This window comes from Drosophila yakuba, chromosome 2L (genome assembly GCF_016746365.2).
Source record: "Drosophila yakuba strain Tai18E2 chromosome 2L, Prin_Dyak_Tai18E2_2.1, whole genome shotgun sequence".
Classification (NCBI taxonomy): Eukaryota; Metazoa; Arthropoda; class Insecta; order Diptera; family Drosophilidae; genus Drosophila; species Drosophila yakuba.
In genome coordinates, this window is record NC_052527.2 from 1,101,620 (window position 1) to 1,126,923 (window position 25,304).

At 45.8% G+C, this 25,304-nt stretch overlaps 4 protein-coding genes across 5 annotated transcripts in view; 2 read left to right on the forward strand and 2 right to left on the reverse strand.

The window, feature by feature from the left end:
* The window catches only part of LOC6526376 (protein Star), a 28,820-nt gene extending 19,936 nt beyond the window's left edge, over positions 1-8,884 (reverse strand). The window contains exon 1 of the mRNA XM_002087459.4: positions 7,903-8,884. The gene's annotated coding sequence lies outside the window, so the exon portion shown is untranslated. The remainder of the gene's footprint in view (positions 1-7,902) is intronic.
* A 107-nt stretch (positions 8,885-8,991) lies between these two features.
* LOC6526377 (protein asteroid) lies at positions 8,992-11,886 on the forward strand. The gene is made up of 3 exons (XM_002087460.3): positions 8,992-9,638; positions 9,695-10,135; positions 10,191-11,886. Exons 1-3 carry the CDS (start codon positions 9,105-9,107, stop codon positions 11,784-11,786), a joined length of 2,571 nt encoding a protein of 856 aa, XP_002087496.1. The 5' UTR covers positions 8,992-9,104; the 3' UTR covers positions 11,787-11,886.
* A 113-nt stretch (positions 11,887-11,999) lies between these two features.
* LOC6526378 (cysteine protease ATG4B) lies at positions 12,000-14,439 on the forward strand. 2 transcript variants are annotated; one of them, XM_039371717.1, is made up of 5 exons: positions 12,000-12,506; positions 12,660-13,002; positions 13,065-13,144; positions 13,208-13,753; positions 13,850-14,439. In XM_039371717.1, the coding sequence occupies exons 1-5, from the start codon at positions 12,323-12,325 to the stop codon at positions 13,927-13,929; spliced, it is 1,233 nt and encodes a 410-aa protein (XP_039227651.1). In that variant the 5' UTR covers positions 12,000-12,322; the 3' UTR covers positions 13,930-14,439. The 2 variants fall into 2 exon arrangements, with proteins under 2 accessions (XP_039227651.1, XP_002087497.1); XM_002087461.4 differs by having other exon boundaries at positions 12,002-12,506; positions 13,847-14,439.
* LOC6526379 (serine/threonine-protein kinase MARK2) lies at positions 14,130-19,186 on the reverse strand. Its single transcript, XM_002087462.4, has 7 exons — positions 18,873-19,186; positions 17,023-17,122; positions 16,840-16,957; positions 16,624-16,780; positions 16,294-16,402; positions 15,980-16,222; positions 14,130-15,917 (listed from the first exon to the last, which is right to left on the reverse strand). The coding sequence occupies exons 3-7, from the start codon at positions 16,893-16,895 to the stop codon at positions 15,103-15,105; spliced, it is 1,380 nt and encodes a 459-aa protein (XP_002087498.2). The 5' UTR covers positions 16,896-16,957; positions 17,023-17,122; positions 18,873-19,186; the 3' UTR covers positions 14,130-15,102.
* Between the last annotated feature and the right edge of the window lie 6,118 nt (positions 19,187-25,304).

Below are 25,304 nucleotides of genomic sequence, written 5' to 3' on the forward strand. Positions count from 1 at the left end.
AATATACAATTTTGAAGATTGCGATTATATGCTTACAAGAGTCGCATGGTTATATCCACTGATTCAATCCGCCTTTTCATAAAACCTCCCTTAACTTTTCGGACGCCATTTTCCCTTCGCAATGAAAGTTCCTTCCATCGATTGCATAAATCGCAAAAGCGCCAGGAAACCGAAGCCGGCACACAAATGGTAATAAATGTCAGTCAAAGTGCAGGGAATGGGCCAGAGGAGATCAGGGAGCAGCACAAAGAAGTCGCAATCGAAGTCGGTTCGTGTCAATAAATCGAAATGTAAACTCAATTTACAAAATTGAAATTGAAGCGGGCCGCACGCAGAGGGTTAAACGCAATGCGATTCCGACAGGGAGCGGCGCACCTGCGCATGATGTCCTGGTTCTGGTTTTGGTGCTGGTCCTGGACTTTGGACTTGCTACTTTGGACGGGTTCATCCTCTTCCCTGGCTGAGCGACAATCAAAACAACTCGAGGGGGAAACGAGTTAAGAATAAGCCAAAGGTGATGGGGGCAGTGATTTCTGCTGCTCCCTTATCTTTGAATTTATCAATTTGGATGGTACGACTCCTTTAACTTTGAGTGCGTTGAAATAAAATAATATAGGAAAATAAATATAGGAATTCTTTATTTTGAGCAAAAATTCATATTTAGTAACACCACTGTGCCGCCGAAAACGAGGTGTGTGACCTTTTTCCGCGCTTTTGGCGTTGCTGTAACTCAGCTTTTCTTCATCGTTTTCAGTTTTTTAGGTTGACGTGTGCGAAGCATTAAGTAAAAGCAGCAACAACCAAGCGACTATGAAATTCGCATAAAAGTCTGGGAAAAGTAAAACGGTTTACGTGCGGATTACAAAAGAGCGATGGCTGGGCGGACGGGAAGCGAAGCTAAATAAACCGGGCAAAATCAAATAAAACAAAACTCCATTTTCGCAACACGCCTGTAATCCATATACAGCCACTATATATGTATATACATACTTGTATAGTGGGAAATCTGCAGGGGCACGTGCGTTCAAGGTGTTCAACTTTGGTCAAGCGACGGAGTGGGTCGACGGTAATTAGTGGAGCTAATGACAGGTGCCTCGGGCGGTGTCTGCCACCGGGTGGCACCTTAATTCGCCAAAAACGATGGATTTGCCTTATCAATGTTTGGCTCGTGTGTGAGACGTAGCAGGATAATGGCTGATGTGGCTCCGAGCCTGTGGCGCAATGAACCCAGACGATGGGGCGTGCAACAAAAAGGGAGGAACTGGGTTCCGGGCAAGGGGATGGAGAAGGGGAAGGGGCACTGGAGCGGAGTGTAGCCAAGCGGTGCATGTGCAGCGGCTTGTTGCAGGCGGCAGCAGGAAGCCAACAAATTACGGCCGAGCCACTCATCATCAGGTGGTGCGACACGTCGAGTGATTGAGTGCACAGAAAACATAGAAAGTAAAAGAATTAAGGTATTTTAAGAGAACACTGAAAGTTATTCAAAAATATAAATTTAGTTGGGCTAGCCTTTTTAAATTAAACAACTTATATTGCAACCTAAGATACGAACTTTGCCTTGACTTCGTTTTTATAACTTTACATATCGCTTGAAATTATTCTCAGTGCATTAGCGAGTAGAACAAAACTAAGAGACGAGTTAGCTTCGCTTGGCGGTAATTTAGTTCAACTGCCAGCCATGACACATTTTTACGGGCCTTTCTGGAGCGAAACTGACTGACTGCCGCGACTCTTTCGCCCGTGGTGCATAATTGAAATTGAAGTTGAGGCAGCAAAATGGCGACGACGCTTTTAATTGAACTTAAACTGTACTAACGGCACATTTCCCAGCCTAAAAACACTTTTCCAACTAACTTTGGGCACATTTAAATGTCGTTTGTGCCCCGTCATTGTCGTATTTATATGATTGGAGGCGAGTTCTGTTCGGTTATCTCGGCTGGAACTTGATTTTGGGGGCCCCTCCCCAACTCTTAAGAAGTTGTTAAAGTTTTACCACCGCAAACCGAGAAGAACGGGGAACGAAGAGTAATAACAACCATGACAAAACTGAGAAAACTTTGAAACTGTCTTTGCGAACAGTGGCTTCTCTACATTTCAAACGGGGGGGTGTGTTAAACCTCGATATAGAACTTCATAGCTACGATTATTTGAAGAACTCAGGGCATTTTGTTTATCTTACCCCTGAAATCCCCAATCCCCACTGCCTACGCCACTGGTTCCAGCTTTTATTTTCGTTGTGCTGAAGACTTCTTCCGACTTTATTTCGCCTGGTATCCGTATCATTTCCTACACAACACAACACAACACACCTTCGCCATCCAGCTATCCAACCATACAACCATCCATATACCATCCATCTCTGGTTCTTCTTGGTTATTTTTTCCGTTCTCTGTTTTTGTTTTGGCAGCCACAACTTCTTTGGCTTTGCCATTGAGCGAAAGACAGAAGAAACAGCCTTTTCTGTGGTCTAGAAAAAACTTGTAACCACAAAAGTTTGTATTTCAAAGCAACCACACTGTGATTCTTCTGCGTCCACCACTTCCACCTCTTACTCTTCACTGCCTCTTGGTCGCTTTGTTTGTTGTTGTTTTGGGGACGGCGACACTTGGATATCTCTTTTTTGGTCGGATTTCTGTATCTGTGCGGTTCATTGTTATAATTATGGGAATTATTATTGTGGTTTTCACTCGGCTTTACCTTTTTTCAAAGAGGGAACTGAGCACTGAGAACTGAGAAATGAGAACTGGTTTTAAAGCCCCGAGAAGAACCAGCATTTTGATGTAATCGATAAGAAAAGTGTCTGGGAATCCTAAAGCTGTACTGTCTGCTTTTATCTCTTTTCCCGAAAATGCCGAGACACCGAGACAATTCCAGAAGTCGGGCATAGATGCTCATCAGCAAATTGCGAATTAATTTGTGTATAGCCCATTGAAATTAGTTGTTTACTTAAGGCGGCGAAGATCCCGTCCAGAAATTGTTTACACCTCGCGGAGGATGAAGAGCCAAAATAGATGGAAATGGTTTGTGTTATGTGCCCCCACAACAGGTAACGCTGATTGATCGGGGCAATGCTAAACACAAATCAAAGCTAATATTCTTTATGGACTTCTCGGAAACAACCTTATCGCGACTAACGCTTTGGGTCAACAAGCCAGCAAGCCAACAAGCCAATAAGCTAACAAGCCAAGTGCTGCAATGGATTGCAATGCGCGTAGATAGGGCCTACAACTCCAGTTCCCACACATCATAAAGTTCGCTAAGTGAATCATTAAACAAATTACAAATTAGTACGCCAGTTATAAATAGCGGCAGAATAATACATAAGTAAATAGCCCGATCTATGGCACATACATAGGGGTATGTTTGTACGCATAACAACGGGCACCGAAACCGAAGCACCTACAAAGTAGGTAAACACACTGTATATGTCCATCAATGTTGTGTAAATATTGGCGCACTGAGTTAGTGTAGGTGGCTATGAAAAGCTGCACCACCCACAGGCATTCGGTCGGGAACCTCGTCTATGTAGTTGAAGGAGCCCCTCGGCGATCGCCGGGTTAGTCAGCTGTTTGCTCTGGATAACGATATGATGAGTGGGATCCATTCCGGCGAATGGATTTGGCAGGTTAATAATGACTACTCAGTTCCGTTGGGGGGAAATTTTATAAATATTTCATAGAATGCGTAAGGTTTGTAAACTGCTTTGGCATTGATCATTTTCCATTTAAGAGATCACAGACCTTTAAAGTTCTGGAATTTTTCCCAGTTCTCTGATGAAAAACATTACGAACAGTTAATTGTACTAAGAATCATAAATACATAGAATATAATGAGGTAACAACCCTTCAAAAAGATTCGCTGATTACCACTCTATTATCACCTGACGTCACAGACCACAAAACCAACCGCAAAAAGGCGAAGAAGTAGACCGCATTCGATCCTAAGTTCATAACACCATTCCCATTCATTATTTCATTCATGAATGTAGCTCGATTTATTTCGAGCACTGCATTGGCGTAAGCAAATCAAAACAATGCTCAGGTCAGAATACCACTGTAAAGCAGATCGATGCGATCCATTAACAGGGCTATTTGTACAAATTTATTGCATTATGGAAATTGTTTAGCGAAAAGTGAATTTTCCAATGAAATTGGCCCAGACAGACAAGTAAATAAATGCCACGGATAAAACGGATTTCGCTCAGACACATTGTGTCGCTATATGAGACGCAGCTGTAGAGAGGCCAATAGATGATCTTGGCAATGATATATGGGGCTATATGTACGGCCATCTCTCCCTCCATCTGCTTGCTCGAAATTATTAATTGAGAAAATGTGTAGAGCAGTGTAGAGCACATACTCGTACATATGTACTTGCGCATCCGCGGTATTCGGGAGCAAATTTCACAACTCGAGAAAAGAAAAGATAATGACTCAACTCAATCCGAGCTGCTTGCTGCGCGCTACACTGCCTACTTTCAATATTTTGTGTTGACGCCAGCGAGAAATTTAGCCCACAAATAGCAGCCAATTGACAACAGTAAAACATGGCCAAATATGTACCAAGCCGGCCCATGACGTAAGCGCCCCACGGTAGCTGCATAAATGGCAAAAACTAGCGAGCACAAGAAGCAAAGCGCTGCATCGAATACGGATTACCCTGGCCAAAGATATGACTGATGTGACGATGACGATGACCAAATGACGATACAATAAATATGAGTAAATAAGTATTAATAAGTGTGAGCGATCAAAGGTATCGAGCTGGGTTACTTAAAATAGATATCAATCAAGATATCTATTAGAAATGTGGTTATCACTTTTGAAAGCTTTTAAGACTTTAATGTAGTAAAGAGTTGAATGCAAAATACAAATAACCACTGAAAGCCATTTGGAATGATTATTGAGATTGACAAGACTTTTTAGGGTATCCAAAGTTGTGCAAAATGAACATGGGTCTTGATTTATTAGCAACAGACAAGGACGGACATAGAGTCGCGAAATTACAACGTAAGACGACGACGTATTCGCACCCACATACACGTGATAAAAAAAAACCGTATTCATTCACATAGCAATGAAATTGGGTGTCATTTTGGGATCGATTCAGATTTCAGATATCTGCTGGTGTAGATGAATCAATTAAATGGCAAAAGAACGAGCCAACTTGGTTGACCAAACTTGGACAAAAGGAGTGGCCGGCCAGCTAACGGATATGAGAATGGGCCGAAAGCGAATTTAGTCATCTATTTCTGCATGAATCAATCACGGATTGTGCCATTCATTCACTTTGGGCCTTACTCACACACATATCACTCACATGGAGCTCCGTTTTTGCCCGTTGAGTGGGAGATCGATGCAAAATTGCCACCGCACTCCTCACTCCTCAGCGAATCGTACTACTTCTCTATTAGTTTCGTCTCGCTTCGACTCGCCCCCTCTCGCTCGCTCGCAATTGCACGTGTTGGGGCCGCTGCAGCAGAAACAACAACAAAAGAATCGACGCCGACAGCGGATTTTGTTGGATTTTATTTTTGGGTCTTGGGGCTTCTCCGCTTTTTATATTCTTCTTTATGTCTTTCCGATTTTGGAGGTAGCTCGCCATGTGAAAGGAAATAATTACTTTATTTGTTGATTCTGTGTGTATGCGTACAGTAGGGCTCGGCATATTAAGGAGTAACAAATATTGTTATAAATTCAAAATACAATAAATGCAACAATTTTGGATTTTTCAGATCTAAATAATTATGGTACATATTTATTTACTCGCACGAAACCTAAATTTCATTAAGATCCTACAAACAATATGGGAATATATTTTTCGAAACACCCCTACTTTTTTGGCCGCCTCTGTTTCGCCTATTATGAATGTGCGAGCAAGATTGCTGTTATGGCCGTTTTGGCTTTCGGTTGATTTGGCTGGCTCTATTTCTCTGTTGCCAGCTGGGCTGCATTTCAAACAATTTGGAAATTCGAAATTGTTTGCAAGCTTTTATTGGCCAATGCTGCTTTTCCTAAACAATAATTAACAGTAAATGAAAACGGGCAGGAAACGCGAGAGGCGGCCTGTTGCGGCTTGTAGGTCAAGAAGCATTCGATGGGTATGGGTGGGCAAAGGTATGGGCCATTATTTCCTTAGTTGTTGCTATTATTCTGGCCACTGTTGCAATGGCTCCATCCTCCATCTAACGGTCGCTGCGTGCCTGCCGCATAATGACGCCTAATTGGCCAGACGGAGATCAGAATCACAGAAATCAGAGAGATCGCCAATTGAGAAAGTGAGATCAGTGACAAATTACGCGCGCAATTTGAGCGCAGCTTTAAGCGGGCACATCCGCTGTGCACAGACGCGCAGTGCAGAACATTAGACAAATTTGCACATTTAATCAAAGACAATTGTTTAATTGCTCAATTGCGGCAAGTAACTGGAGTACGAGCCAGGAAATGGCAACGGGACAAGTGCGAAAAACCAGATACCAGAGGTTTGAAGACCTACACATAGCCATGTGACATTAGAAACAGTCTTAGCAAATGTTTTAATTATGCTCAAACTCAATTCCGACTGAACGCCTATACCTACTCCGTTCTAGCTGGGTCACAGGCATCTCAACTGGGGGCAGTTAGGAGTTAGGGACCGCTCTTTATCGGGACTCTCTATTTACGTTTCCAGAATGGGACGGCAATAGACGGCCAGCCATGGATAGACAGTCGTCAAGTGCGATGTGTTTGCTGGTGTTTTCGCTGTGGCCCCTGCACTTCCTACTAGGAAATTCCCCAGAACTCGGAATTATGTGCAGCAGCAGCAGCAGCAGCAGCAACGCTGGCAAGTGTCATTTGAGACCCAAACACAAAGAGACAAACAGCAGCTGCTCCCCAGTGGACTTGTGTGTGTGTGTGTCGGAGAGTGGATTTTATTTGAAATTCAAACTCTTTTTATGGTGCCCACTGATTACAGGGTACACGAGGGTATTATGCGCCTGGGTAGGGAAGAGGGAAATGCCGTTCTAGGGATTGGAAGGACGGGGTTTAAGAAACTAATAAAATCACGCTTTGTGATATTTGCTTTTTAGAAGTGTCCTAGAACCAGTTCTCTAAGTGGTATCAACTTGTCGAGCCGCCAGTAACTTCATTTCCTCCCCGGATTACCAGTAAAAATCGTTAAAATCGCAGTCGCAACAGCTGTAGGAAAACTATAAAACACTTTGGGAAATGCGTTTGGAATGGGGTGAATATGGCTACGCCTTTTGATGCTCTCCAAGCCCTGGGATGAACTTTTGTGCTCGATTTCCAGTTGCCAAAAAGTGCCGGAAATTGCTGGCAACTGTCGGCGGTCGCCAGATCGTCGGCATATATGTATTTCTGCACCAAAGCCCCCCTTTTTATATGGAAAATCAACCTGATTCGGCGGCACAGCGGCGAAAATTACATAATCGACGGACAAATGGGAGCACAGTCATATCGAAATTGTGCCAAATTGCAACTGCAGATGATAATAACGATGATTTATCTCTCCCCCAGTGAGATGTTCCTATTATTCGAGCAATTTTCTGGAATCAGCGGGTGGCTAATTTCGCCTGATTTTCTCTGTTTCAGCAGTCAGGGAAAACATTTCAATTCTTCTATTTTTTCTGGTTTTCTCGGCCCACCAACGGAGGTTTTCTCTCGTTTATCGGGTTTCCCGAGGGTTTTTCCACGGCGGCTACCTGCGAATACCTGCCCTGAAAAAGAGGCGTGGGAATCGCCCTGCATAGAAGAGGTGCAGAGTTGGGAAATCGGTGAAAATTGCAATTGCAGGACGTGTGAAAATGTGCGGAAGACAGGAAACGTGGGCAGAGACCACTCGCAGATTTCCCGGAACGGCCTTGGCCAATGGGAAAGCGATTTTCCCTTGATTTGAACTCACCTTTTTAGGCAAAGAGGCAAGTATAGATGTTTCGTATCCGTAAAACGACGCTCCAAGCCTCCAGAAGAATTTCCGAATTCTACACACACGCACTTTACGCTTTTCAGACCGTCTGTTTTAAATTACGAGGACGAATTTTCGCACTGTTGATCTACGTTTTTGGTTGGTTTGGCTTAACAATTTCTTTTTGGAACATTTATTTGCACACAATTATTTATTAAATGCCGCACACACACACAGGTGATCGATGGGCCGTGTGTGGTTGTGTTGTTTACGTACTTGTGTGTGTGCGTAGAGCACGCCTCGCACACACTGACAAAAATTCATTCACGATACGGTGATCACGATCGTCGCTCTCGCTCGCTCACTCATGGTGTTTTTGTGTTGAAAATCCAAGAGAAAAATAATACTATGTGAAGCGCAGACGAAAGACGCACAAAGTTAAGTTATTAACGTGTGTTGTTGTTGTTTTTCGTTGCTACTGGATGTTTTCTGCTGCTGTCGCCTTGTATTTACTTAATTTCATATTCATATTTCGCCCATGGTTTTCTTTTCTCCGTTGCTTTTCCTTCTACCTGTGCTTTAGTTAAACGAACACACAAAAACAACACACACGCACGCACACCACACTCCGCGCACACACACACTCACGCACGCACGAAACGAGAGACGCAAAGGTAAAGTGGTAAAGTGTGTGCAAGAAAAAGCGACAAGAAACGGAACGGAACCAACGGAACCCGTATATATGCACGCGCTCTTTGATTCAATGGCGATTTCGATTTCCACTGCACTCGGTGTGTTTGTGCTCGTATATTTCCCAGTTTTCCTCTTGTTTTGCAGTCCAAGTGTTGCTAATTGCTGGCGAATTTTCCTTCTGGCCTCCGTAGCACTCGCGACGTTACGATTTTTTGACGTTTGATGCGCGGGCGGAGAGCAGACAAGCGTCGGGTTGGAATTGTCGGGACAGAGTGTGACCGCGGCGACATCGCCGAGTTATACCGTCCGGCTGCGGGAAATACCTTAGATACCAAATGAATTGCGCAGATATACCAAATGTCAGCAAACGGTCATGCTGAAGAATCGATGTTTACCGATAGTATCGCACTGCCAACGAAAGTCACTATTAGCACGCTTTTGAAGTTTGCGGAAAAAAGGAAAATAGGAAAGCGCGAAAAAGAGGCGGATCAGCAAGGACCTGCGAAATGGGAGTCCGCGGCCTAACCAGTTACATAGCGCAGCGCGCGGAGATCTACCTGAAGCCCCACGAGCTGCACTCCACCGCGCTGGTCATCGATGGCGACAACCTGTCCTGCAATCTGTACAAGGATGTGACCGGGAGCTACTCCGCTTTCGGCGGAGACTACGACGACTTCTACCGCGCCGTGGTGCAGTTCTTCCAAGTGCTGGCCGAGTGCAACATTCGGCCCTATGTCCTCATGGACGGCGGGTACGAGGAGCGCAAGCTGAGGACCGTGGGCACCCGGCTGCGGAACAAGATTTCCGTGATCAAGAAAATAAATCCCAATGCCTCCATCACGCTGTTTCCCCTGCACCTCAAGGAGGTGTTCGTGGATGCAGTGCGCGATTGCGGCGTACCGGTGATGAGGTGCGTCTTTGAGGCGGATGACGAGCTGGCTGCTCTGGCCAGGAAACTCAACTGCCCAGTGCTCTCGTACGACTCGGATTTCTACATCCACAACGTCAAGTACATCCCGCTGATCACGCTAACTGTTAAGGTAAAGCATACATTATTTGCATACCAGCATATATTAAACGATTCCATGGGCCGCAGGTGCTCACCAAACAGGTAAAGGACCAGAACAACAGCAACCAGAAGGACAACCGGGATCTACGACGTTGCGAGGCCAAGCATGTGGAGAAGCGCACCAGGGCCAACAAGATTGTGGCTGGTATTCAAACCACAGAGCAGACAGCAGCCCCAAAAGGGAATTCCAAGACCTACAAGTACCTCGACTGCTGCATCTACCGGGTGTCCCATCTCTGCGGACGAGGAACTCTGAGTCCCGAAAAGCTACCGCTATTTGCCGCCCTCCTGGGCAATGACTATATAGCCCGCAGCGCCTTCAAGAACTTTTTTGCCTCGGGAATGGGCAAAGCAGGACGAAGCCGCAAACTGAAGCTCCAACAGAAACGGATACAGGTTATCCTCACCTGGCTGAAGGAAGAAACGGCGGAGTCTGCTTTGGCTAAAGTGCTGTCGAGACTGAAAAAGGTTCGTTGCTTAAAATATCTATGTCCGATTCATACTGAAAATAATATTCTTGCAGAACCAGCGAGATTCACTGGTGTCCCAAGTAAATGCAGCCATTTCTGGTTATTCCAATGAGTTGTGCCACGCCTATGATTTCTTCGAAGAGCACTACGAGAATGCTTTTCCGTACATAGAACCCGTCAGCGAAGAGGAATGCAGTGACGATGAAAATTCGGTAAGCGGCGATGAAAACATATCAGAAGTGGAAGACGGCGACGATCAGGAGGAAGCTGAGAACCAAGATGAGGAGCAGCAGGAAGAAGACCAAGGCGAAAATCAAGAGGCTTGTTCTGGTGACGATGTGGAGGAGGGAGAGGAAACGGATGAAGGTCTTGAGTTGGAAGTGGAAGACAAAACCCTACTCTTCCCACAATGGTTTCTGGACAAACTATACCCCGCTCACCTGCCCCGCTGCCTCGTGGACCTTATGCACCTGCGCAAATACATCAACAACCCACAGATCGAGCACTTTCCCTTCCACGACTCCAATGAATTGGCCCTACCTATCCTGAACTACGTCTTCGCTTTGTTACATCACGTGGAGGGCGAGGAAACTGAGCCACAATTGGATATGGAGGATTCGACAGTGCCCTATCTCACCTACCTCACCAGAGTGCTCCGAGTGACGAACGTGAGGTATGTCAAGATGCCCATTGAAAAGAAGCCTGCCTATGCGTTTGATCCTCTTTCGCCGGATGCCAGGCATTTAAGAGCTGTATTGGAGGACAATGCTCCTCATGCGGAGACGGAGAAGTTGTTCGGTAAGCTCGATCAGCTGCCGGAGGATCTGAGGCTGTACTTTCTGGCTATAATCTACTGGCTACATCGCTCTGAGCACTGTGACTTGCTGCATCTGCACTCGCTGATCCTCAGTTTGGTTGTCTTACGAACCATCGACGTGAAAATCCCTGCTGAAAGAGAGGTTAAAGCCTTTCACAAGAGATTTGGCAAGACATTGAAGGCAGAGCGAGCAGTGAGAAATAAGGAAGCTGCCGAGGGAATCAAGCGCGGCATCAAACCCGCTCTGCTAGAGCTTTCTGTTCCTGAACGGATGGCTCACGTACCGAAGTCGGACTGCTATTTAACACAGGAACGCCTGCTGCCGCATTTTCATATGCAGGAGATCTTCAAAAAAAAGTTTGATTTGTACTCCACCACGGTTATCCACGCATTTGCCGAGTTTCAGGCTGTGGTTTATCAACTCAATGGGCTCAATTCCCTTCTGGATTTTCCGCTTCTGAGCCCAAGGATGAACCAGCTTTATTGCGGCGCTTTCCTCTACAACATGTACGATGTACTAAGGAATCGTGCCGATGTCCGCTACCATGTGGAGAACTTTCTGCTGCCCGACTCCAAGATGATGTTCGATTTCTATTGCTATTTGTACGACTGGTGCGCGGAGTTTATACCATCTTGGAAGCGATTGGAGGTGGACCCGACGGCGGTGAAGGCGATGCAAAAGAAGCGATTAAAGAAGCAGCGTCAGGCGGCCAGAAAAGTGGAGTTGAAGGAGTCCACCGCGGATCCCAATGCGGAAATGGTCAAGGATGCGGATCCGGAAAACGACTTCTTCGACTTAAACAACAAATTCTGCGCGCTCAAGGTAGCGTAGCTAATTTGAAAACCTGCTAGTGCAATTTTGCAGTTTCAACAATGTTACTGAATCATACTTTGTTTATAAAATTAATAAATAATAATGAAATATTCAAAAATTTGTTTTTCCCAGCATATTTCATTAACATTTTGGTGAAGTACTGTTATTTCCTATGTTATTCCCATGTTAAGTGCAACGTTCGATATTTTTGCGCCGTAAAATAACTTATCAGATGCGGTCATACTAACAGCTACGTCACTGCGTTGTAATCAACAAAAAAAGGAAAATAAACGAAACCAAACGAGCCGCAGACTGATCAAATGCTGGTTATCGCATAGTTTGTAATCAGCGCCCGTCACTGCCAACAACAAATGAAAGCCCTGTGACCTCGGGCCAGAAGCAGGAGCATTGCCGTTGCTGCCAGCGAAAACAAAGGCCAAAACAAAGGCGCAGCCGAAAAACAAAACGTCATTGGAAGGCAATTAACCCGCAGACGAGCAGCGGAGGCCCTGGTGTGCACACCCTTCTCCTTCTGCCAGCGCACCGGGCAGTAGATGCTGGTTGGGCTCAGCGACCAGCTAGCGCGGATCATGGAGAGCGTTTTCGAGGCGTACTTGGGCCCAGACAGCGTCCTCGCCAGCGCCGTTGGCCAGGCGGTGGGCAGCGGAGAGCCGGAGGACATTCCCCGCAGGAACACCGATGTCTGGGTTCTGGGAAAGAAGTACAACGCCATACAGGGTAAGACGAGGCCTTTTGGGTTGGTGTCATAGGGGTACCGATCCAGCATATTGGTCAATATGAGTCATACGGGGTTTCCCGTTTGTCATCGATAAGCCCATCATGGATGGTTAGTTAATCAACTTAAATAAAAAACTCCCTTTCCTCTTACAGAGCTCGAGCTCATCCGACGCGACATTCAGTCCCGGCTGTGGTGCACATACCGCCACGGATTTTCGCCGTTGGGAGAAGTCCAGCTCACCACGGACAAGGGCTGGGGCTGCATGTTGCGCTGTGGTCAGATGGTTCTCGCCCAGGCCCTGATCGATCTACATTTGGGACGCGACTGGTTCTGGACGTCAGACTGCCGTGATGCCACCTACCTCAAGATTGTTAACCGTTTTGAAGACGTGAGGAATAGCTACTACTCCATACACCAGATCGCCCAGATGGGAGAGACCCAGAACAAAGCGGTAGGCGAGTGGCTGGGGCCGAATACAGTAGCCCAGATTCTCAAGTAAGACCAAAACATTGTGCTTAATATGGTGGATTTCTGGGCTAATCAATTGGTCATTACAGAAAACTAGTGCGCTTCGATGACTGGAGCTCTCTGGCAATTCACGTGGCCATGGATAGCACAGTGGTATTGGATGACGTATGTAAGTGTGATAAGTGATCTGAATTTCTCGAAAATGTCCCTAACAAGATTGCACACCTTGTAGATTCGTCATGTCGCGAAGGAGGCTCATGGAAGCCACTGCTTCTCATAATCCCCCTACGCCTGGGCATCACAGACATTAACCCGCTATACGTGCCTGCCTTAAAGCGCTGCCTTGAACTAGAGAGTAGTTGTGGCATGATCGGAGGTCGACCAAACCAGGCTCTGTACTTCCTGGGCTACGTGGATGATGAGGTTCTCTACCTAGATCCCCATACAACGCAAAGAACGGGTGTCGTGGGGCAGAAGACAGCTGCGGCAGAACAGGACTACGACGAGACCTACCATCAAAAGCATGCTGCTCGCCTAAGCTTCTCCGCCATGGACCCCTCGCTGGCTGTTTGTTTCCTCTGCAAGACCAGTGATAGTTTCGAGGCCCTGTTAACCAAGTTGAAGGAGGAGGTGCTCAGCCTCTGCTCGCCGGCTCTCTTCGAGATCAGCCAAGCACGTGCTGTCGATTGGGACACCACGGAGGACATCGACTGGCCCACCATGCCGGATATCGATTGGCCTGCGGGCACCTCGGATTCGGACTCCTTTGCCATAGTTGGTAAGTGCTGCTGAAAGTGCCTAAATCGCAGTCTGAATCAACAGTCCGCAGTTCCACTCTGATTTCACTCAATAATTTCACTCCATTTTCCAGAAGAGAGCGGTAGGGACAGCGACGCCGGCTGTAGCGGCGCCAGTGGCAGCGGCAAAAAGCCCAGTGAGAGCGCCGCCATTTGAGAGGACGCAGTCGGAGCGCCTGCGCCGCACCAGAACAGATGAAACCCAGCCAGGCGAAAGTGGAGCACCCGATGAGATGGTGGACGAGGAGAAGAAGCGAGTGGGGCGAGAGGCCGAGCCCCCTGCAGATGCTGCGAATGCAATAAACTAAGGCTAAAGTGCATAATTAGACGAGTGGTTGAGATTTAGATTTTAGTATGTTTACGATTTGTACGAATGCGGTTCTTAGCGATTCATAATGCTGCTTTATTGTACGCGATTGACTCCACGGGAGACAATTTGGCAAACACACACACAGAGCGACACATACAGACACACACCGCTTTTTGATGATCAATTAAACATTTTTATGCAACGTTGTACATTGAAGACTCGATGAGATCGAGGCAATCGCCTTAGCCCAGTGTGTATTTATATGTTTGTAATCGTAATATTCATTTTCCTTTCGTATATTCGTCTGTATATGCTCAAAAATGGACCAACAACTAAATACATAATACTTGGACTATATGTATATATCTATATATATATGTATATATCAACTTTGCTATCCGCCTCTGGACTCAACGGCTGGACCAACTCAAGCTACACGAACCAAGGAACTTTCTCGAATGAGTAACCAAGATGAGGATGTAGGAAACTACGTTAACAAGAAACACGCGGCTACGCAGCTGGCAAATTGACACTAATTGGGCTTGACCTCTGTTCTTCCGGGCTAATTCCCGCAGAAAGGCAAACTGGGATTTGCAGATCAAGGTATCCACTTCTCCTACAAATTGGATCTGACCAAATCAGAAGACAGTTCTTTCTATAAGTGAACCATTTTTGTTGCTTGCTTTTCAAATGCATTTAAATGTAGCATTTTATCCATCATTTTTAGATATTCAGGGTAAATTCTCTATTGTATTCACTATAAACTTTTCTAATCTCAATTTGATGGTTCCCAATCAAGCACTGGGAGTTTACAGTGCAACCTTGGATATTGAAAGCTGATAAAAATGGACTAGCCTCTAGAAAGGAAGGACTTTTGAGCTACTTTTTGTTAATCCATCTTGGAGTTCATTGAACCTCAGTTTCCTTTCAAAACCCCCAGTTTGCCTTCCCATCGGGGAACTCAAGACCCAGCAGAACCAGGAGAGTAATATGAACATTCAACAACTATTTTCGGATGTCTTAGAGTATGCAGCACGATCTCTCAATCCGCTTCTCCGCCTTGGGCTCGCTGTGCAGGGCCATCTCCACGTGCTTGCGTGCCAGCCAGGACTGCTTCTGCAACCGATTGACCACGATCCTGTAGGCGCCAATGATGTCGGAGCGGGGGCCACTCTGCCTGGCGTTGATCAGCATCTCAGAGGTCAGGCCCAGCTCGGCCAGGATCTGCCGCGCCTCGAACTCCAGTGCTCCCAGCTGGCTCAGATCCTCGGTGCTCGTGGGCAGCATGACGCAGCTGCCCGTCTCCGCATCGTAGTTCTTGAACAGGGGACAATCGTCGGCCACCTCCACGTTCCACGGATTGATCTTGGCCGAACCGCACTGCCCACCGTTGGCCAGCTGCTTCTCCGGTTCCGTTTCCATGGGCGTGACCTTCTTCTTGAGGCTGCCACAGAACATGTATCTCCTGGCTGGACGCTTTGCCTGCTCGGTGGCCTGTGGCTCCTTCAGCTGACTTGATGCCGGTGCCAAAAGTTCGTGACCCATCTCGATCGGTTGCAGGAAGTTCTGCACAAACATCTCGTCCTGCTGCCTGGTGTTCATGCTGATGGCCGGCTTCTTGACCACCTCCGCATAGCGATCCCTTAGCGAGGCGGACTTGCGCAGCCGATGGGACTTGCTGCGCACCCAGAAGATGGACCTCTTGACCGGCTTCCTGTGCTGGTTGATCTCCCACTGCATGAGTTCTGCGCTTAGCTTGGGACAGGTCACAAACTGGCTTTTCAGCATGTCGTCGATGGTTGGCCGCTGGGCGGGTATGTGGATCAGGATGCGTTCTAAAAGGAATATTGGTTATAACCATAATTTTATTTATTATCTATAACTTATTATTACTTACGTATAAGTCTTATGCAGGGTAAGCTGAGCTGACCGGGCAGCAGATAGTCGCCCTTCAGGATGGCCGCTTTCAGGCCGGGAATCGTGGGTGCCCGGAAGGGCATGTTTCCGACCACCATGAAGTAGAGCAGGATGCCCAGGGCCCACACATCCACGGGGGCTCCAATGTAGTGGTCATCGGAGAAGAGCTCGGGCGCCGCATACGGCGGGGATCCGCAGAACGTGTCGAGCTTTTGATTGGCACCTGTCAAGGCGAATGAAATCGAATGAAATTGATTAGATGGCCGACGAAGCGAACTGCTCGTTCACCCGTACCATTGATGAGTTGGGTGCTGAAACCGAAGTCGGCCAGCTTGAGGCGATCCTCGGAGAGGAGCAGGACATTCTCCGCCTTGATGTCCCGATGCACGTAGCCCAGACTGTGCTGCAAGTGCGAATCGATTCCATTAATTTTGCAGAAATTAATTAATTGCATATTATAAACACGCATGCAAATTAATATTAAATAGGCCATAAATCTCTCTGTGAAAGATTTAACATGAATTATGACCAGATGGCAATATTGATTTTTGGTTGAGATACAATTAAATTATATTTGCCACCATTAATTGGGTCGTTTCTGTAGTAATTGTACGATGGACTTACCATATGTTTGACTGCCAGGAGGAGCTGCTTCAGCAGGGGAGCCGCATGAATCTCCCTCAGTGGACCGCCTTGGGTGATGTGGTTGTACAGCTCGCCACCGCGAATCCACTCGGTGACCAGGTAGACCCGGCCCAGAGTTTCGACCACCTCGAAAAGCCTGCAATGCATACGAATAATATAGGACCCACATAGAATAGAGCTGAGATTCCCTTGCACCTCAGTATATTTGGATGGTGAACACACTCGAGAGTGGCTATCTCGCTGGACAGCATTCGCAGCGCCTTGGCATCGAGTCCGGCCCGATCCAGGTCCACCACCTTAATGGCCACTTTGTCTGTAAGTCATTATGATTTTGTTTACTTTCTAATCTGATTTTATGCCTCTTGCTCTGCGACTTACCACGCGTCAGCTGGTGGACAGCGAGTTTCACTTTGGAGAAGTTGCCGCGTCCGATGTCGCCACAGAATCTGTAGAGGCCAATGCGACGGCCGATGGTTACCTGTTTCGGAATAGTTAATATAGTACCAGTGCCTTCTTGGTGCTCTTAATCCTCTAGAGAAACTAATAGAAATTCTAGCTGCGCTTTCAACAAACTGATGTTGAAAGTCGCAGCACTTCCGGAACACTTTCGTCAGGGACAAGGCTCTTGGTCTAAGGTTAAGTAATCCGAGGCAGCGATTATTTGATACGCCAAAGTACACATGTTCCAGCAATTAACATTGACCGCTCCTGTAATTTATGCACTCGGAGCACCCGGAGCCTTCCGTTCAAGAATTCTAGGTATTGCAATTAGCCAAGGTCAAGTGCGGCACTCTTTTTGTTAATGTAATTTGAACTGTGCACTGCACTTGACGTTGACGTTGCCGCTGCCGCTGCTTTTGGCTTGTTGCTCGCCATTCCTTTCAGCTCTTGGCTTTCGCGGTGTTTTTTGCTCGTTAATCCACCTTTGAGACATCGAGAGGGGCGAGCGGGCGCTAATTAAGGAACGCAACGCGGCGTATACGTAATGCGGATAGCTTGCGTTCGGTCACACGCGCATTCTGCATCGCAAGCCTCAAATAGGCGTCGAACGAGCTCACACAAAGACAGCAAATCCGCGGGGCACTGGCAAAAAATCGAAGCAACTTTTTGCTAAAAACAAATACTACAAGTACAATACTGAGATATTAATAAACACATACGGTGCCTCAATTATGCATGGTTTTTGTTTTGCGAAAGTTTTTTTAGAATGAGATTAAAATACACAAGGTGTGTGAATTTTTTCCAGTGTACCACCACAACACCGCTGCTGCACAAGCAAATTAGCCTTGAACCCATGCATAATTGCAGCGCCGCAGCAGAGGGTTTGTGTATTAGCTAACACACCCACACACGCGCAGGGGCGGGGCACACCTACACGGAACATGGAACATGGCCCAAGAACAACAAGCGACAATAACCTGGCTTTCGCTGTGACGTCAGAGTGTTGGGGTAACCCCCGCTTTTGCATTGCAGGTTGCATTGAAAACGCACTTGTTTATGACATACAATTCATCATGCACAAGGACACGCGAATCTGGCACAATAAGTTGGCGACACAATGCGAGTATAAACTCAGCCATAACAATTTGCAGCTCTCACGGATGCGACACCACACAGGATGCGCAGGATATTTGCTTTTTTACGGCACTTGGCTGCTTGGCATGGGAAAATTATCTAAGCGCCATTTCATGTTGGGTGTGAACAATTTTCAAGCTACCTCATTTATTGGCACTAATTTTGATTGGGCTGTAACATAAAAATGCACTTCATTTAAATGAAATTTATTTAACTACAAAAATACTGTTTATCTGTTTGGTTTAAATTATAGCAGATAAATTTGCCAACTTTACTGTACGAAGCATATCACGTATACGAGGTGTTGTCCCTGCTTGACTATGAATCAAATCATAACGTTTGCTTATATATTCCCTTACCCGTTTCCCTAACTCCCAACGCCGTAACTCCAATTTACTCGAAATTTATTTCAAAAGTTGGTCTGCCACCGCGCGGCATGACTAATGGCGGGGGTAATTGACATTAACCGAGCCATTGCGGCCACGCGGCGAACAGGAACACCTACAAATGCACAGGTGAATGGCTGCCAGTGGGGTAGTGGACAAGTGGGGTAGTGGGCCACCCAGCTGGAGACGGGAGTTGGATACGAGTTGGAGACTCGGAGACCCCTTGATTTCGAAATCGCCGCCACAGGCATTTCAATTTGCACTCACCTCGTGGCCGCAGCGCGGATCGCATTGCAGCGCCTTGGTGAGCCGCTGGTAGGGCGGAGTGGGCGGGGGCGGCTGACAAATTGTCAGGGGCGTCGTCGTCAGCGGGGGGGGCGCCGACGTCACCTTCACAGTGGCTGAGCTGCGCAGCGCCTTGGTATCCACGGCTGCCGTTTTGCTGCTTTCGCTTCCTGGGAATCGAGTTCCTGATTGGGCTGGCAACTTGTTGGTCCTGTTGGTTCTTCCTTGGCTTTGTCCTTTTTGTTGGCGTGCCTCCCTCGGTTCTTGGCCAACTCGCGTGTAATTACAGAACGGCAGGTCTTAGGGCAGTCTTACATTATTAAATGCTGTGTCTGCAAACACTTTTGCGACAAGGGGGCCACTGAAAGTTGGTAAGTGAAGGAGAAGAGTTAAGCCAAGTTGGTTTCTGTTGCTCGGTGAGCGTCTTATTCTATTTGATGGTGGCATTTCCAAGAAATGCATATATTGAGCTTGTAAGTGGGCTTAGCTGAAGTTGCATAAAAGTAGGCAATATTTAATACATTTCATTTCAAATAAAAAAACCCTTAATCAGCTCAAAACTAACCCACATTATAGGGATATTTTTTGGTAATTACCAGAACATGTACGGTATTTATAGGTGGCCTTAATGAGTTTCGCTCAGAGGAAACGCCTGTGGGCCATTAATTTCCCATTTCCATCAGCAGAAAGATTGCTTATGAACACAGATTCGGGGTCCAAGTAACAACTTGGTAAGCGACTTCGATGATGGATATTCCGTGAACCATAAATTAGAATAATTAAATGCAACATGGTCAGAATATTTTGAGTTCGCTTTGCGCTTATGAAGCCCTCGTAAAAAATGTTTCTGGCCAAATATAATTAACGTTTGTCGGAAGTCCAGGAAAATGGGAAACTTTCGGCTGTACTGTAATCGATATCGGTTGGGGGTTTAACTCAACTAGTGGCAGTCCGGCGGAGGAAAACAGATTTCCAATAAGCGAGTAAGCAATTCTTCAATAATTCAATGAGGAACCGAGCGCGCATCCTTCTGCAGGAGGAACAGCGGGGCAAAAGTTAACTGGAAGTAATTACGTAAATGGATTTTCTTTCCTTTTTCATTTTCTGCTCAAATTTCCTGCACGTCGTCTCGAATAAAATACAGAAATGGCAAACACTGTGCAGGGATCGAGGGATCGGGCCATAATGTTTATACAGCAATCGGCAGGGCCAATCCCAGTCCCAGTCCCAACCCGCTTCAACCATGACAGGAAGTTGGCCAGGAAGGAAGCGAGCAAAGGCGCAGCGTTTGAGCCCGAGTGCGAAACTCGACCGGCAGGCGACAAGGCGTTACAAGGATAACGATTTATATACAGATGCGGTGTGCCAGTGGGCCCGCATACCGCGTACGCATAACTTGTACATACATCTCAAGCGTAAGCACTTGAAATTATTATAAAAGCCGCAGGACTGGCCCAACTTTCTTGCCAAGTTGGCGACGGGCGATGCCATCTTCTGATTGACTGACGGCCACCAGGACGCCCAGAATGCGCGTGAAAGCACAGCCAAGGACCAAAAAATAGTAGTCGAATAACTCGTTACAGTTGGAGCCAGGAATTGTATAATTCTTCTGCGGATGAGTGATGTTCATGCAACGCTACAAAAAAAAATACAAATTAAAATAAGCATTTTAGCACTTTAAGCACGCCATGGTGCATCTCATTTTGCTCTGGCTTGCATAAGCAATAATCCATGACATGAACATTTTCCCTTTTTAAGCCATACATTCTATCAAACAGCTTTTTTCACTGATATTCTGACTTAATTTGGCTAAAAACAAATGTATACTTGGCATGTGCAACATGTTAGCATAGCCTTCAAAGTCGTATTTTCCTCTTTTAATAAAATGAAGCTTAAAACCACTGTTACCATGGCCACGTTTATCGTGTCCTGTGTGCGTGCGATTGTGTGGGTGTCACAATTAAATTCACATCCACATTCGCACACAAGCACACACACAAGCACAGGGTTTTCGGTTTCATTTTCATTTTCGTGCCAGCTGTCGCAGCCGCAATTTCATTTCGACGCTCGCAAGTATGCAACGAAATTTTTACACTTTTCCCACTTATCAAACAGAAGCAGGCTCCTTTTTTGCAATGGCGTGTGTGTGGGTTGTGGGGTAGTTGGGCCACCTTGAATGGGTTTTCCACCCGTCACGCATACATTTACATGCTAATGACATCCCCGCCCCCCTTCAGCCAGTCAACGAGTATCTGTGCTGAATTACAGTTTTAATTACAAAACTAAGCGTGAATGCATTTGATATCAAAGCAAAACAGAAGCGACTCGCTGCTCAAAAACTTGGAGTAGTCGCAAAATGAGTGATGGGAATGGAAGTGGATGGAGATGGAAAGATACTTTATCTTTAGCTGGCAAAAAGTGAAAGGATTTTCGCATAACTGGGTCAAAAGTGTTTGCATTAATGAGGATGAGCACATTGAGTGAGCTCCTTTGAGATATAGAAATCAAACAACTTATTCTGGAAGGAACTTATTCCGCATCCATTTTGAGATTCATGCCGAAAACATTCCACTTACTGAGGTTACACTTTGGGTGGTTTAACTGCTCTTCGTTCAAAATTGAAGAATTAATAATGCTATTGTTGATAGAAAATGAAAACAATGAAATTACAATGCCGATTTCCAGGTAAGCGGAGAAGCCAATCAAATTTATTTACAAGAGATAGAAAAAAGTAAGTACGTTTCCAAGAACTCTTGAGAAATCAAATTGTATTGATTTATCAGAGGAAAATTGAGTTTGCTTACACGTTTAATTTCAGCGAACTTTTTGTAAAAAGAGAATGAAAAATTACCCAAATATGAGAGCTAAAATATTTGTTGATTTAAGCTTTTTACGTCAACAATAAATCCCTGCTACTAAGCCTTTTATCCTCGCACATTTACCGCTGCAAATGGCAGCATCCTCTTAATTCCTGGAGCTCATAAATTCTTGTAATATTCACAAGAAATACCAATTGACCCACTTAGACCCTCCTGCCCATCCCATAAATCTCGCAGACAAACGGCTTGGAGTTTCGCAATTTAAGACTTGTCAGCTCCCACCCCTTTCCCGTGAAAACCCCTTGGCAGCATCTTAAAATAATTTGCACACATTTTTGGGTCAAGCTCAATTGCAGGCATTAATTATAAGGACTTGGCACTCTCTTGTTCGCCACTTGAGTTCAAATGAATTCAACTTGCAACTTGCAACTGGGGTGAGATCAAAGTGAGTGCAACGATGTCTTCATTATGCACTATATGTGGCAGAGGATGCACACAGTGGCTGTTTGGTAATGGATTGCCAACTATGTAGTATTATTTATTTAAATAAATTTTCAGTTTGTAGCTTTTAAGCATATTTTGCCACCTCCCCTGGATAATTCATGCAGAACTAGGCGTCAGAAAAGTGCGTGAATGTCATGTGATTAAAAATAACAAACAGCGCATAATTCTATTTGTTTATAGAGTGCATGCTGTGGGGTAGGGGGGTGGTTGCGGGGGGTGGAGGACCCCTGGGGGCCGATGAATATAAATAGAAAATGCTCCAAAATACGATGTGCAGATGTGCAGTGCAGAGGCTGTCTTCTGTCGACTGCGGTGGGTGGGCAAAAGTGGCGCAAGGACACTTGTTGTGGTCACCAGTGTGTCATCAACATCCCACCAAGAAATCGATGGTGGAACACCATAAGCTGTGGCAGCCATGGCGAAATATGGAAATGGTATTATGAAGCGGCAAATGCAATAAAAATGAATAATTAGAGTGAAAGGAGCTCGGTAAATGGAATTTATCACAATCTGCACATGTAATTAATTAGTTTTTACGCTCCGTAAAGCAGACCTGAGAATTCATTACTGATTCTTGTTCGTCGTTCGCCATTCGCCATTCACCTTCTTATTTTCCATTTGCAATTTGAATTTCATAAAGCAGGAGCAAAAACTACAGCGACCGAAATTCAGTCATGTCCTTCAACTTGAACGATGTCGTTATACCCGGCCCACTTTCGCCCATTTTCCCCATTTGAGCTACTTACAAGTCCAACAACAAATAACGACGACAATGAGAACAAGACTCGACGGCACTAAAGTGGATGAATGAGTGCACAGGCAGAAAAAGGGGGGTGCATTTGTATTTTCAAACCAATCATGAAGCCACTGGCCACCAAATCTATACAAATGGCACACAAATTCCGTAAAGGAAGTAATAATAATAAACTGAATAAGTTGTAGAAACTGCTTTAGGCGCCCAACTTTCGCCGAGTGTAATAAAAAAGTTGAATAAGCAAATGATGGGAATCAAAGAAGCGAAAGCTGCGGACAAAGGAATGCAAAGTTAAACACGAAATTCCAACTTATTTTATTATAATTTTGTTTCGATATTCCTTGTGAAAATCCAAACTTCTGGAGGGCAGAATCACAGAAGCATTTTCCCCAGCTGCATTAAATGTAGCTACGTTTGTACGTTGTTTTCCCACGTCCGTTTTAATTTTCCCATTTAAGCAGAACTTCGGTGCCTAATGATCGCGAAATTTCCACCGGGAGGAAGTCATCCATCAGCAGACGAAAGCCACGGAGTAACCGACCGATGGTCATTACGAGTATAGGTAATTCCCCGATGCCGGAGCAGAAAAAAGAGCCAGCAATAATAATGCAAATACTTGTACTTTGGGCAGGAAAAGCGGGGGGGTGGAAAGCCCAGGGGGTGGCACCTGTACCGCACACTCTTCGAACAGCAAACTAGCGATAAGACTGGAAAATTTCCGCCACTGTGCTGTTATAAGTTTTTCCTTTCGGACAGCTCTAAGCCAAGCCCAAGTCAACTGAAGTCAGGAATAAACGACGACGACAACAGCGAAATTTTCCCAGCACAAGGGCGAAAAACAGATGAGCAAAAAGAAAAGCGTCGGAACAAAAAATGGAAATTTGCATACAAAAACCCAAAAGTCGCGCGGAAGTTGTACGCGAATTTCGCATGGGCGCACCTGGACGCAGGGGGCGTGGCACCAGCAGACCGCCGCCTTGGCCAAAAACCAAGAAAACAGAAAAAAAGGGGGGCAAAGCTGATATAGAAAAACGTGAAAAGCCATAAGGTGTAATGAGTGTAGAATGTCGTAAATTTTCAAATTGCTTTCCTCGCTTTTATTTCGTATTTTTCTTTTTTCGGGCGCTGTCTTCTGCCGTGTGCATATAATTTGTAGGTGCTGCGGGTCTAAAATGGGGCGTGGTGGGAAGGGGAGGGGGAGCAGCTTGTGGGAATTTCCGCTGAGAAGTTAAATTATGAGCCACGCACCGCTAAGCGCCGCCAAGTGGCCAAAGTGCTCGAAAAACTCTGGCTGCCGCAGACAGTGAGCGAAATAAAGTGTTCTGTTAACTGAATGTCAAATCTATTGAGGCGATTAAAAGGCGCACACCCACACCGAAATGCCCGTCGAGTAAGCCCAAAACACACACAAATACAGATACCGTTACCGATACAGAGACAGATATAGATACAGATACAGATACAGATATATAGATACAGATACAGTCGCCGGGGAGCGGCAGCTTAAGCGCCATTGAAAGCAATCAAAAATTGCGCAGAGCCGCAAGGCGAGCATGAACATAAGTATGTGGTGTGCCGACTAGCAGATACCCTGGGTGGGAAAATTAAAAAACAGCACTAGGGTTTCAAGCAAAATAATGATAGCATTACTTTTGTACTTCAGTACTTAACTTTCAATAATAAAGTTTAAATTAAGTTCATTAACAAATATATCAATACTGACAGCTGCGACACATTGCCCAAAATCGTGTTAAAGAGATATTTTCCCAGCCTTTTCGCGCTTTTCAGACGTGCCACTGCCATTGATTGGGTCCATTGATCACTTTGTTGGGTCCCAAATGGATTGGCCACCTCCTCGCGCTCCTCTTTCCAAGCCCCCGGGAGTCACACGTCGACACAGCTTCAGTTTCAGAGCCATGGAATGCAAATTAATATTAATTAAACGCACTCGCAGCCCAGTCGAAACTGTTTCCACCGAGCGGGGTATGTGAATACCTATACAACTGAGTAACTGGGTATTAGGTTATTCAGTTATTTGGGTATTTGGGTGTTTGGGTGTTTGGGTATTTGGGCAGTGGCTGGATTATGTGCCTGATGTGGGTCTGATGTCTGGGTGCAAATGCGTGAAAACTCAGCTAAAACGCCGAAGATTAATGACCGGCCATGGGTAACCTTCTGCGATATACCCGTTTACAAATTCATTGTAATGCTCCTGCTCGTAAAATGAAATTTACGCTTGGCCGTTTAATCAAACCTTTCAAATTAATCATGTGGAAGCATAAACAGAATTGGGCTAACGGGCGAAATATTATCACATTATCTCCAGCACACTTTGTT

Bases quoted from the DNA above. Each gene is read 5' to 3' on its own strand.
- LOC6526378 (XM_002087461.4), top strand. From the start codon at position 12,323: ATGCTGGTTGGGCTCAGCGACCAGCTAGCGCGGATCATGGAGAGCGTT. The intron at 12,507-12,659 runs GTAAGACGAGGC...TTCCTCTTACAG, and splicing joins GAAGTACAACGCCATACAGG to AGCTCGAGCTCATCCGACGC. The intron at 13,145-13,207 runs GTAAGTGTGATA...CACACCTTGTAG, and splicing joins AGTGGTATTGGATGACGTAT to ATTCGTCATGTCGCGAAGGA.
- LOC6526377 (XM_002087460.3), top strand. From the start codon at position 9,105: ATGGGAGTCCGCGGCCTAACCAGTTACATAGCGCAGCGCGCGGAGATC. The intron at 9,639-9,694 runs GTAAAGCATACA...CATGGGCCGCAG, and splicing joins TGATCACGCTAACTGTTAAG to GTGCTCACCAAACAGGTAAA. The intron at 10,136-10,190 runs GTTCGTTGCTTA...ATATTCTTGCAG, and splicing joins TGCTGTCGAGACTGAAAAAG to AACCAGCGAGATTCACTGGT.
- LOC6526379 (XM_002087462.4), bottom strand. From the start codon at position 16,895: ATGCTGTCCAGCGAGATAGCCACTCTCGAGTGTGTTCACCATCCAAAT. The intron at 16,781-16,839 runs GTGCAAGGGAAT...TATGCATTGCAG, and splicing joins CACCATCCAAATATACTGAG to GCTTTTCGAGGTGGTCGAAA. The intron at 16,223-16,293 runs GTACGGGTGAAC...TCGCCTTGACAG, and splicing joins CAGCACCCAACTCATCAATG to GTGCCAATCAAAAGCTCGAC.